The sequence below is a fragment of the Cervus elaphus genome, chromosome 5 (assembly GCF_910594005.1).
Source record: "Cervus elaphus chromosome 5, mCerEla1.1, whole genome shotgun sequence".
In the NCBI taxonomy this organism is placed as follows: domain Eukaryota; kingdom Metazoa; phylum Chordata; class Mammalia; order Artiodactyla; family Cervidae; genus Cervus; species Cervus elaphus.
In genome coordinates, this window is record NC_057819.1 from 7,344,746 (window position 1) to 7,357,741 (window position 12,996).

The following is a 12,996-nucleotide window of genomic DNA, read 5'->3' on the forward strand; positions in this document are numbered from 1 at the left end:
TCTTCGCATCAGGTGGCCAAAGTACTGGAGCTTCCGCTTGTCACCATATTGGGTTACAAGGATTAAATGGAATAACCACGCAAAGCACTTAAGTCCTGCCTGGCAGAGAGCAGACTCAGCAAATAGTGACAGGTAATAATTCCATCATCATCGTCATCATTGCTGTCACCAGTACTCCTATGCTCTGACTCTGAAGGGTGAGACGTGCTTTTATGATGGGAGTCCTCACTGAGCCATAGCTCGCTGGAGTCTCTGATGAGCAAGGCTAAAAGAGATCCCAGAGAGTGTCTACACACCCTCATTGGGCAAGTCCTTTCCCCTCCCTGAGCCTCAGTTTCTTCATCTGTAAAGTGGGATAACGGTGCCTACTCCATGGGATCATTGAGACGAACAAAGCTCTTAGCATAGGACCTGCCCTGTGTAAGCACCGGATAAAGGTCAGCTGCTGTTATTACTTATTGGAAACAGAGGGCATAAAGAGGGGACCGGCTTTCGCAGGGCCAAGCTGAAGCCGGTCCCTCGGGGGTTTCAGCTGCTCACACCTCCCTCCAAAAGCCTGGGGCTGGCGGCAGGAATGCCTTCTAGCATCAGCCACTTCAGGGGTTTGTGGCTTTTTAAAATATAATTGTTTACATCCCACAGCAGCCATCCCAGCTTAATGAATGAATTCAATATGCTCAGAAAACGCAGAATAAATCCTTGCCTGTGGCCCAGAATAGGCCGGGCTGCGGCAGCTGTCGGGCAGGGAGCCAAGCCACCAGCTGGGGCCTGTGGCAGAGGACGGGTGGGGGCAGGACAGGGCCCGGGGGTACCGGCCTCGGGGGTGCAGGGCTGTGCTGGGGCCGTGTGGTAAACGTCTCTCGATCCCAGAGCACCAGTGCCGGGGTCTGAGGCTGGCGCCTGGCTGATGGGGACACAGAAGCCCCAGGCCTTGCTCAAGGGGCCACCACACCTCTGCTCACAAGGGCTCTTCTGTCTGACTCATCCTCCCTGACTCCCTCTCAGTTTGGGAGATTTGGTTCAGGGTCCCAGGTCCTAGGACCCCTTGGGGGGGCGGACCCTGATGAACTTTGGATGTCTCCTGTCTAGAACTTTCTCCTGGCATCTCCAATGCGCCTGTCTGGGTCTCCCTCCTTGGATCAGAGGGAAATTGTGTCCTGGAAAGTGAGGATGGTGGTGCCGAGCTGTCCAAGGCACAGAGAAGACAGGAGGGGAGGGGAGGAGGGAGCAGTGCAGAGAGAGGAAGGGAAGAAGTGGAGGGGGGAGGGGGAGCGTGGGGGAGGAGGGGAAGGATGGGGGAAGGGGAGCAACACGAACTCAGCAACGGCCCAGGTGTCCAGGGGCACAGACTCTTGCCCGACGTCCCCCATGGGCATGTGAGGGTGCAGTGAGCCGACCCGTGTGAACAAACACCCAGGGAGGGGAATCGTGCCATGTTCATGGAAACGTCCAACCTCAGACACACCCCTCTGATCCCACAGGCCCAGGAAACCATGCCCCCAGAACGTTCACCCCCGCCCTGCCTCTACAGACAATGATGCCCACACGGTGCTGTTTACAATCCCCCGAAGCAGGAAACTGCCCGAAGGCTCATCAGCTGGAGAAATGCGATGGAGACAGAGACCCCTCCGTGGGAAAACCCCGCAGTCGGCGGAGAGGAGGTGGGCACCGCGGGGTCCCGGGAGCAGCGGGGTCCACCTTGCACCAGACAGGGAGAAGCAGAGCGTGTGAAACGGAGTCACTGTGAGCCTGCTTCTGAACCGGTAGCGGCGCCCCACCGCCCACCTGGGCGACCGTCACAGGCACAGCGCACGCTCGGTCTCAAGGGCCTGAGGAGGCGGCCTGCAGCTGGGGCCACACAGGACCCCACAGGTCCCCACGACAGGGCCACGCGCTGGTTTTCAGAGGGACTGCAGCCCTGGCCACGGCCACGGTCGCGGGGAGGAGTCAGCGACAGCCTGTTACTGTTCCAACTACTGATGAGTCTGTGACGACTTTGAATCAGAATTTTGAGGAAGAAAGCTGGCCTGCTGGGGCAGTGGAACCAGCCTGGAGCACACGGTCATGGTGGGCACATGACAGAAGACATCTGTCAAAGCCCAGAGAAGGTACACCAAGCTGAGCCTCGAGGTAAACCAGGAGCTTCAGTTAATAACTGTGTGTCAGTCCTGGCTTGTCAGCTGCACCAAACGTCACCTTTACACCTTAGGAGTGGCTGCATTCCGGGGCAGGAGGATCAAGAGAACGGGGAGCGACCTGCTTCCCACGTTCTGTGTTCATTTGTGCTGCTTCCATTTTTCACAGGAAGACAACTTTACGGTGTTGCTTGTGCAGTTGTTTAAAAACAATAAAAAAGGGTTAAAAGTCTGCTCCAGGTGCTTGAATATACACTGCTTCAAGCTGACAGCATTGCTATTACTACTCCCCTTGGCCTTCTGGGGTCCTGCCTGGGCTTGAGAAGCATCAGGCCACCTCCTCCTATCCGTGGACAGACTGCCCTGGCTGCTGGATGTCGGGGCCCCTGGTAGAAGGCGGGGGGCTGGACCCTTGTCATTGCTGCCATCGTCTCTCCTTCCTGCAGGCCCCTCGGGGCTCCCCAAGTTACAGTCCCGTCTCTTTGGGGTCTGACAGCCTTATCAGGACAGGCAGGAGTGGTGGCCAATCGGCAGCCTCCCTCCATCATCCCGTTACGGGGCCCGTCCTTGGGTTATACACGGGCCCGAGTGCGTCGTATGTCAGGCAGTGGGGTCAGTGACAAGGAGACTGGTAAATTCAGTGAGTGACAGATAAGTTAAACCTCCCATCAGCCTTCAGAGCCGAAGGAAAGCAGGCAACTCAGCCATCAGGGCAGACACCACTCGTCCTGGTTATTATAGTCTAGATTCTGAACATTGCTGTCATTTCACCAAGTCACGAGGGACAGCGGACAGAGTGACAGAGTCTCAGACTTGCCAGGGTGGGTGTGTGTCGCCTCTTACAGCTATGGGGCCACATGGATTGGAGAGGATTGAAGACCAGCCCAAGCCAGCTTGGCGGACTCAGACTTCGAGGGGAAACACTGCAACAGCGGACAGATTTTCCATTAATAATAACAGCAGTGATAACAAGAATCATTGAGCTACATATATTCAAACTGAGTACTGTAGTCCTCCCAAGGACGCAGGGAGGCGACACAATTATTATCCCCAATCTTCAGATGAGGACACTGAGCCTCAGAGGTCAAGAGGGTCACAGACGGCGAAGTAAGACACACACAGGTCCACCTGCCCCGAGCCCATGCTGGGAGCCTCGATTCGTAGCTCCTCTGTCTCGGTTTCCCGTAGAGGACGACCTTGCAGATGAAGGGAGACTGCAGGCTGGGGATGGACCTGAGAAGCTGCTCTGAGCGGTGAGGCGGAGGTCCCGGGACGGGCCATGGCAGGTCCGGGCACCGGGAAGGCACCCAAGGACTGGGCCGGGTGGGCGGCCTTACAGAGGGGTGGGACACTGGCTGCGGAGGCAGACAGGTGCTGATTCTAACCGTGATATGATTCTTTGACCCTGGCAGTCTCACACAGCCTCTGTGAGCCTCAGCAGCCTGCACTGCCAAGTGGGAATTCCCTCCCTACCTGCCAGGCTTGCTGGCCTCTGAAGCTGTGACACAGAGCATGGCGGTAGTGACCCTGTGTGACCGACTGAGAAGAGGGGAAGTAGCTTTCATGATGCTCTCTGGAAGCTTCTGTGGAGCCGCCAGGCCATGAGGAGGCCCAAAGAGGCCCCTGGGAGAGCCCTGACTTCTGAGAAGCAGAGAGAGAGAGGCGCCTGGCCTCCCGGCCACTCCGCCCCAACTGTTTCCACGTCACCATCTCTGACCGCAGCCCAGCCAAGCTCTCCTACACTGCAGAGCCCTAGGAGCTTGGGGAGACAGTAAGATGAGGCTTGAAGCCATGGGGCTTGCGCCTGATTTTTTTCTGCAGCATGGTCGCCGGCCCAGTCACAGAGCTGGCACCTGCTAGAACCCTCACGTCCCCGAGCCCCAGTCTGTGTCACTCCTGACCACTCTGACCACAACCCCCACACTGTCCTTGGCCCCCAGAGCCTTCATCGAAGCTGTGGCAAGAGCACTGGACTGAGAGTCCGGAACTGGACTCCGGCTCAGAAGCTGCTGTGACCAGCACTGAGGGCTCGCCGTGTGCCCTAAATCGAGGAGCAGCACCCCCGGAGGCGTGCGTTCTCCACCCGGTAAATGGGCCTCAGGACCACCCCCCACCCCACTCTGGCCTGCCCCAGGGGCAGGCAGGCAATGCCGCAGTGGAGACCACTGATAACAAAGCACTCTGCAAAGAGAAGTGCGGCAGCTTGTGGCACATCCCATGTGCCAGGTGGGATGCAGTCTTGTGACCGGTCACGTAGAAGGTGGGCCGGGTTTTACCACTTTGCAGGTACAGGTTAAATCACACAGGCTGGCTCGCCCCCTGTGGGGCCCAGGTGTCCCTCCTTCCCACCCGCCTCCTTGTCAAGTGGACTCCAGAGAACATCAGTTCGCTGCCATTCCACACACACGGGGGCTGGCTGATTGTTCCATGGGCCCCGCTTTGCCAAAGGAAAGAAACCTGAGGTTGGATAAATGGTTCCCTGGTGGTTCCTGAGGGATGGCCTGGGCCGTGAGTCTTGGTGAACAGCAAACCGTCCCTGTGCCAAATCACCGGGGTTTTCCGCCTGCCACGCCGAGGCGGCCTCCGGGGCCCCTCCCACTGCCTTCCCAAGGGCTCCATCAGGGACCGTGAGCCTGGGAGGCAGAGAGGAGGAAGCAGCAGCACAGAAGGACGGAGGGATGCGGCCTCTTGACAACTGACCGGCTGAGCCCGGAGCCACCTGGCCTGTCTGCGGGCGGAGGCCCGGAGCCCCAGCATTTCTAGCACCTCAGCCGTGGGTGAGACCCTAAACAGCTCTCCACCACCCTCTCTCCCTCTTAAGGAGGAGGTACAGGTGAGCCCTGGAACTTGGCCAAGGTCAACACAGCAAAATAGAGGCCAAGCTGAGATCTGAGCCCAGGAGCAGCTGGCTTCAAGCTGCCTGGGTCCCAGCCCCGCCACACTCTGGGGAGAGACGTTCTCTCTGACACTGCCCAGGGCACTGCTGGTGACAGGGTGACCCAGAGCCCCGCAGGAGCCAGCCTCCTGAGGTCAAGAACACCACGTCATAGGGGCTGAAGGGGCTGAGGAGGCCGCAGGGGAGGGCCGCGGTGGCAGCACCCTGCAGGCACTCAGGGGTCAGTGGAAGCTTAAAGGGACTCCCCCAAACGAGGAGGGTCAGAGGAGCCCCCAGGAGTGTGCTGGGACTGGCTCCCTGGGGAGAATCCAAACGGGGCAGGAGCCATAAGTATGCAAGGACCACATGGCAACCTGAGGGCCTGGGCCCCCGGGGAGGGGACCAACCCACCAGCACGTGCTCAGGAGCCCCTCATGGGTCCACCGGGCCTGGCAGCTGCTGCACAGGGCTTGCGGCTGTCACCTGTCATAAATGTGCCTGTGGTCTTTGTGGTTCCGGGCACACTGCTCCTAAAACCCTTGGAATCTCTGAGATGGTGAGGGTGTCTTCTGTCTGCTAAGAAGACGACCAGTGGCTGGGGGACCCTAGACGGTGTCAGGACAGGGGCTGATCACCCGAAAGACCCAGGCATGACTAGAAACTGGGAACTTTCAGTTCCATTCCCTCCAGGGAGGGGAGAGAAGAGGCTGGAGATGGAATGAATCCCCAAGGGTCAATGATTTAATCAATCCCACCCATGTAATGAAACCTCCAGAAAACCCCCGACGAGGGGGCTCAGAGAGCTTCCAGGGCACTGGGAGGCCCACACACCAGTGAGGATAGAAGCCCCTTCTTCTGCCGCCCGCCCCCTGCGTCTCTTTCACATGGGTGTTCCTGAGCTGTGTACTTTATAGCAGATGCTGGTAAGTAAAGCGCCCTCTTAACCTCTGCGAGCCGTTCCAGCAAGTTATCAACCCGAGGAGGGGTCTGTGACCCGTGTCTGAAGTGGTACAGTCTTGTGGGACTGAGCCCTTGACCTACACAAACTCTAGGTAGTGTCAGGAGTGGATTAAATTGTAGGACACCCAGCTGGTGTCCAGAGAATCAGAGGATTGCCTGCTGTGAGAAAGAGCCCACCTCTCTGGTGTCAGAATTGTCATGAGTGAAAACAGCTCTGGGTGCCCCAGAGACGACCTGGGAGCCTGAGAGGACAGAGGTCACGGCACACAGGGACAGAGAGACAGAGGATGTGGTCCCAGAGGCTGGGCTCAGCGCCTGGACAGACTGGGTCCAAACCCCAGCTCCCGGGGAATGAGGATGAGCCTCTCTGGCAGGCCTCGGTCCCCTCATCTATAAGATGGGTACCTTACAGTTCTCTCTCCTCCCAGGCTGCTCCACGGTTGTGCAGCGACGCCGCATCTATAAGCACGCGGCCTGGGAAAACAGGTCAGTTCTCCAGCAAGGAATGACCCAACCAACGAGGTCTAGGGCAGGGGAGTGGTCGTGGCAGGGAGGCCTCATTCTGGAATATACCAGCTGTCGGACGCCAGGTGAACTACAGTCCTCCTCTTACAGAGCTCCTCACTGTGAGCCAAGGCCTGTGCTCTCAACGCTGGCACCGACTCATTTAATCCTCACAACAAGCCTGCAAAGTGGCTGCCATAACTACCCCATTTTGCTGGGGAGGAAACTGAGGTTCAGAGAAGCCAAGCCAGGAGGCTGACTCTTTCCCACTGCACTATCTTTCCTTACCAGGCTATTACATGAATCAAATCATATCAAAAGTCACAAGAGGTACAGGCACTTCTGAAAGCATCAGACGCTAAACCAATATTAGCAGTAGTTGTCATTACTACCATCACAGTTCAAAAATCCCGAGTCCAGTTATAAGTCCTGAAATCTCCCCACAGGGACAGATATGGTTTTTAAAAACAGAATTAGGACTTTCAAAACAAGTTAAGGAAGTCAGGCGTGCTGGGAGGAGAGCATCGTTTTAATGGGGGGAGAAAAAATCTGATTAATGGAAATGATTCTTAATATATTTCAAAATGATCTGTTATGACACAAAGTCAAGACATTTATATACGACTTTGAAATTCTTAATAGCTGATTTCAGAGCAACCTATTATGAAATCTTCCAAAGCAGAATATATTGTAAGTAAATCACCGGGCAGGCCTCCCAGGCAGAATGACAGCAGCTCCTCTTAAAATAATTTGTAAGGTGGGGTGGGGAAGGCAGGCAGGAGTTATTGCCATAATCATGTATTAATAAAATATTTATAAGTGACTTTCTCTTTTACTGTTACAGGTATGAGTCCCGAGCCCACATCAGAGGGGGTGCCCCATGAGCCCCGGAGAGATAAGAGTCAGGCATCAAACTTCTCTGGTGGCAGCTTAATAGACCTGGGGCTCCCTCAGCCTCTGTCCTGTGGCATCAGAGTTAGAGTGGGTTCCAGTGTGACTTCAGGGAACCCTGTCTTGCCCTCTCCCTAGGCTTTGCTGAGTGCTGGGAGGGAGGGAGCCAGCCTGTCTGAGCTGAGTGCAGCTGAGAGGCCAGTGGCTGTGACATCCTGGAGAGTCAGTTAACCCAGGCTCAACAACAATCTGCTGAAGGACTGCCCTGAGCCGGAGTCATGGACGACCTGTCCGCCACTCCCAGCACCTCACTCCATCTCTACCACCCCATACACGTCCCTGGCCTGTCACTGCAGGCACCTACCTATCTGCACCCCTCTGCTTTCCTGGCTGCAGGAACATGCTCAGCTCAGGCATGGGGCAGGCTGGAAGGGCAGGGGTAACACGCCCCAGGAGCAACCTTCAAGCAGGCAGAAGCAGGTGGTGGTGGATCAACATCCCGGCTCCCTCACCCCTCGGGTAATACACAATGAGGAGACATGCTCTTCAGAATTTCCCAGAGGTCCCCAGAGAGACTGGCCCTTCACTTCCCAGAGCTAATCCACTTGGCTTTTTATTTTTATTTATTTATAAAAAGGCTTTAAATGTTTATTTAGTTGCTCTGGCTCCTAGTTATGGCATGAGGGATCTTCGATCTTCATTGCAGCATGCAGGGTCTTTAGTTGCAGCATTTGGGGTCTTTAGTAGAGGCATGATGGGTCTTTTAGTCAAGAAATACAGGATTTAGTTCACTGAGTAGGGACCGAACCCAGACACCCTGCCTTAGGAGCTCGGAGTCTTAGCCACTGGACCACCAGGGAAGTCCCTAATTCACACCTTAATGCCCCAGCATCATCCACTTTTCCCTCCCTCGCTCCCCTCTTGGTTCTTCCTGATATCCCCTCCCCCAAAAGCTACACACACCCAAATCTTCGTCTCAGGGTCTGCCTCAGGGGAGCCCAGTTTAATACAGCTTTCTCTTCCTTATTCCATTCAATCCTCACACCAACCCCAGTCTTGGCCCATTGAAAGAGAAGCCTCTGAAGCTTGGAGAAGTTTGCTTTTTAACTCACATCTGCCTCACTCAAGAGCCCATACCCTGGGGTTTACTGCACCTGGACCTTCGGAGCCTCAGTCTTCCGTTGTGTAAAACAGGTCTGTTTCCTTCCACACCCCCGTCAACCTACAGATGCCTGTTCCCCAACTCTAAATCTTCAACAGCTCTCTGGTCTGAACTGTGCAGTGGTGTCCCCAGTCCCAGTCTGTTTATAAAGCTGTCTGATTTACAAACAATCAGGACACAGAGCATACCCCACGGCTGATTTTTGGAAAAGGCAAGTGGCATTTGTTTTTTCTGTTTGTATAGTCAGGCATGCCTGCCCTTGGCCTGGACCAACTGTGGAATTGCCACCTTACCTATTTCTGACTCAGCATGACTTCTAGAAATGTCCAAAATCAAATCAGCGCACCAGTACATGTGGCTCAAGAGCATGAAAATCAAAAGGGCAGGCCACAGGGCCCAGGGGGATGGCGGTGGAGGAACCACTTGCTGCCATGTTCCAAAGAAGTCTGCTGCCTCCCAGAGGAAGGGCCCGGAACGCCCGCCAGTGCCAGCACACAGCTCCAGACAGGCGCCATGCGTGCCTGTGTCCACTCCGCAAGTCAACCCCAACTGTACGTTCCGTGCCCAAAGGAAGCCACTCTCTAGCGGAAAGAGCTAGACAAGGACACGGTCATAACACAGGGCACCATCAGCCCCGTGAAGGCAGGAGCCGCGCGGCTCTGGACACTGACCATCTCCTTGGGACCTTTCACAGGGACGAGGGAGGTGGCAGAGCAGCCCTGAATGCCAAGCCAAGGGATTTTACAAGATGGAGCAGACACGGGAGGGCCTCGGGAGGATTCTAAGCAGGGAACGGCACCGCAGGTCTGTGTTCTAGAAAGGAGCCCAGTGGTCACAAGGGAGGAGGGAAGGCATCAGCAATGAGGCTACTGCGATAACCCAGGAAAAAAAAAAGACTAGCAAACTCTTAGTCTAAGGTGATAATAGCAAGAATAGAGAAGTCAGGACAGAAATGCTGTCACGGGAGTATCTACAGGGAAAGGGGAATGACTAGAGGGGCAGGGACAGTCAGAACCCCTTGGGGAGACCAACGTGAAGGAGGACAGTCAGCACACAGACAGTTCAGGACGAGAGCAAGTCTGGGAGGAGGACAGCCGGGTCGGCTCAGCACACACAGCGGGAGCCTCTCCAAGATGTCTAGACAGAAACACATCACCTTCAGCGCAGGGACCCAGCCTTCTCTCACCTGTTCCAGGGTGTCTCTTCCCAGCACAGTGGCTACTAGCTACATGTGGCTATGTAAATGTATGTTAATTAGAATTTAATACAATGGAAACATTCCTCACTTGCAGCAGCTACATGTCAAATGCTCAATGGCCACAAGCAGCAAGCAGCCATCCTACTGGACAGAGGAGCTCCCAGGCACCGCAGAGGTCCCACTGGACAGTGCTGGGCTATGAGACTTGCTTGAAAAATCAGCTCCGCTTCCCTCCCAGCATGCCTGCTTCTGTAGCCTAGCAGAGAGCAGCCCCAGAGACACAGAAGACAACACACTGGCACCGTCCGTGTGACACTCTCACGGACAGAAGGGCCTTGTCAGGCACCCGTCAGTGGAGACAGCCGGCAGTCCAGGTGAGCTCGGCTGGGAAGCACGTACCTTTGCAGGCCCCCGCCGCGCCCAGGTGGTAGATGGCTGCCAGCACCCGCCAAATGGCCCTCTGCTCGCTGTCTGAAATGCCCAGTGTCTCCATGGCACCCTGGAGCTGGGCGAAGGCGGCTGCTGCCCTCTGCTTGTCTTCAGGCTGAGAACAAGGGGAGAGAGGGAGACAAACAGACTGTCACGGTGGACGAAACGCAAGCTTGCAGCGGGAAGCGGGGCTCGGTCTCAGGGGAATGTGTGGACATTTTATGACCACAGTAAATTACCTGCGATTAAGCTGGGGAGTACCGACACACGGAACTCAGACTGCTGGGAAAGTTATAACAATCATTTCTGTCTGACTTCAGACAGCATGTGATTTTTATTCGTTCGTGTGTTCACTCAATAAGATTTATTGAGGCTCTGCACTGTGCTGGACTCTGGGGAGGCAGAGATGAGCGAAACCCAGAACTTGACTTTGAGGACCTTTCAAGGTAGAAGTGGAAAGAGATGTAAAAACAACTAAGTGTGAGACAGGCTAAGCAGGGGACTATGGGATCTCAGAGGAGGGCCAGGCTGATTTATCCTGCCCAAAAGAGTCAAAGAGGTTGTCACAGAAAATGAGACAAAATTGTGAATGAAATCTGAATGGCAAATAGGCAGAGCTGCCCAATTTGACAGAACAGAGGCTGGGTGGGTGGGGGGCCAAGGAGAACAAAAGAGGTCTCTGGAGAGAAGGTGGTCATCTTAACATGGCCAGGGAAGCAGGGATTTCTGGAGTGGGGCAGACAGAGGAGGGGTGAAGACACACATGAGAAGCTGGCCGGTGCCAACAGGGAAGGCCTCAAACCCCATGTTAAAGGGCACAGGCTTAAAACTCCTACCATGACAGACAAAAATACACCCATGTTTCCATTCCTGGACCCAAGGCAGACATCACTAATCAATGAAGACCCCACAGGGAGTCCAGACTCTCTTCAGGACACTCCCTCTTACAGCCCCCACTAACTGACCTGCCTCAGCAACTGAGATAGATCCTGTCTGCCATCCGCAGGGCAAGCGGTGGGCAACCGCCAGAGATTTTTCAGCAGGAGAGGAGAGAAAATGGTATGATCATATGTTTATGGGTTGCAGGGTATCGCTTTTTCTTTCCCAGATTTACGATCCCAATTATGTCTGATTGAATATTAAAATCAGTCTGAAACTCCTGCACACACACACAGCATCTGGCCAAGAAGACTCAACTCCTGAAGCCTGCTGGGAGGAGAGGAAGTGAGCTGATGATGAGAATTCTTCTGTTGATAATCCTCCAGCAGATAATGAGGAACTGAATTGCACCTGGCCTGCTCACATAGCTTGGGTGATGAACCGTAAGCTGTCAAAGCTGGCAAGCCCTTGGATCTTAGGGATTCAGAGAGGGGACAATGGTTGCCCCAGGTCACAGAGCAAATTAGTACCAGATTCAGGGTAAGAATCGGGTTTTGCTGACTCCCCGCCCAGGCCACTTGTCCCCTCCACTCAAGCCACTTCTTCTAACTGGGAAAGAAACCCGCAAGGATCATCGACCAATTGGGATGACGTCAAAGCTCACAATGACATTGAGGGATGTGCTACAGGAATGTTTCAATTAACAGCAAAAGCATGTTCCACTGATCCATCATATTTCTGGGCCACCACAGGACCACAAAATCCCTAGCAACCAGGAACTCAACCTAGCAACCACAGCTGCTCCGCTGGAGCAAACGGAGGAAGGGAAGGCATCTTACCAACATGCTCTTGGTTATTTATGAGATTTCAAAGTAGCAGAGAAAGGACACCAAAAGGACAGAGGCGACACATTTATTACAGCTCCCACTGTCAGCCATGAGCATTTGACTTTCAATTAGAGGCAGACTCCATCATCTGCCACTTAACTCACAGGAACAGAAGAATTAGAAAACTTCCACTGAAGCTTCTGTCCATCTTCTCCTCTGCTCCCCGCCTCCCCTGGTGATGGAGGGATGAATGTATGTGCTTCTGATCTAAAACACTTAGGATCAGGAGGATGTTTACTGCTCCCTCAACTTCCAGGGAGCCAGACACTTCTGCATAATGCCCTGAAAAAAAGCCAGTCCTGCCTCAAAATTGAGAAAACGGAAATCAGTCAGGTCGGCGGGACAGATCAACTCACAGCCAGAATGTCTACCAGGAGACTGGATAAAGACTGGGTGGTCCAGGCAGGGCGGAGTGGTGGAGCACCACATAGCCATGAGAAAGATCGCATCACTGATCATGTGAGCACGTGTATGAACCCCACATGAGTCAGAGGAGCCACATACAAAACACCACGCCACGTGTGATTCTGTTCACGTGAAGGCCAAATGCAAGGAGCACTGCCCTCTGGGAAGAAAAGTCAGGAGGATGACGTAGGTGGGAAGGATGGTTCTGATCCAGTGGTGGCTCCAGGGAGCCTTTGCTGGAATGAGGAATGTTCTAGATGGTGATCCAGGGTGGGGTTGCAGGTGTAAGGATATAACCATCGCTGAGTGGTACACTGAAAATGAGTGCTTTTATACACTTGACCGTATGGCTCAACTCAATACAGAAAAATCAGTTAAAAGTGTAAAAGCCAACTCAGAAGGTGCCCAGGGTTTGTCCGATGCAATCAGACTTAAGGTCAACCCAAGATGGCAGGTCACTTAGAAGAATAAAATCCAAGATGTTCTCTGCACATTCAACCAGGCTATGATTAAAGCAGCGGGAGGTTTTGACCATGCAGAGGCCAGATCCAGACCTGGAAGTGGACAGAAGTGCACATGCCCCCAGCTCTGTGCCCCCAGGAGTGTGACAGCACAATCTCCTGCCCTTGCATCGGAGGCTCAGTTTCCACCAACCCTGCACCTAGGTCACT

At 54.5% G+C, this 12,996-nt stretch overlaps 1 protein-coding gene across 6 annotated transcripts in view; it reads right to left on the reverse strand.

The window, feature by feature from the left end:
- Positions 1 to 12,996, reverse strand: part of MYO18B (myosin XVIIIB) — a 221,852-nt gene that overhangs the window by 171,297 nt on the left and 37,559 nt on the right. For all 6 annotated transcript variants that reach the window (XM_043901502.1, XM_043901506.1, XM_043901501.1 and 3 more), the window contains exon 12: positions 10,125 to 10,269. In XM_043901502.1, coding sequence (XP_043757437.1) covers positions 10,125 to 10,269 — 145 coding nt within the window. The remainder of the gene's footprint in view (positions 1 to 10,124; positions 10,270 to 12,996) is intronic.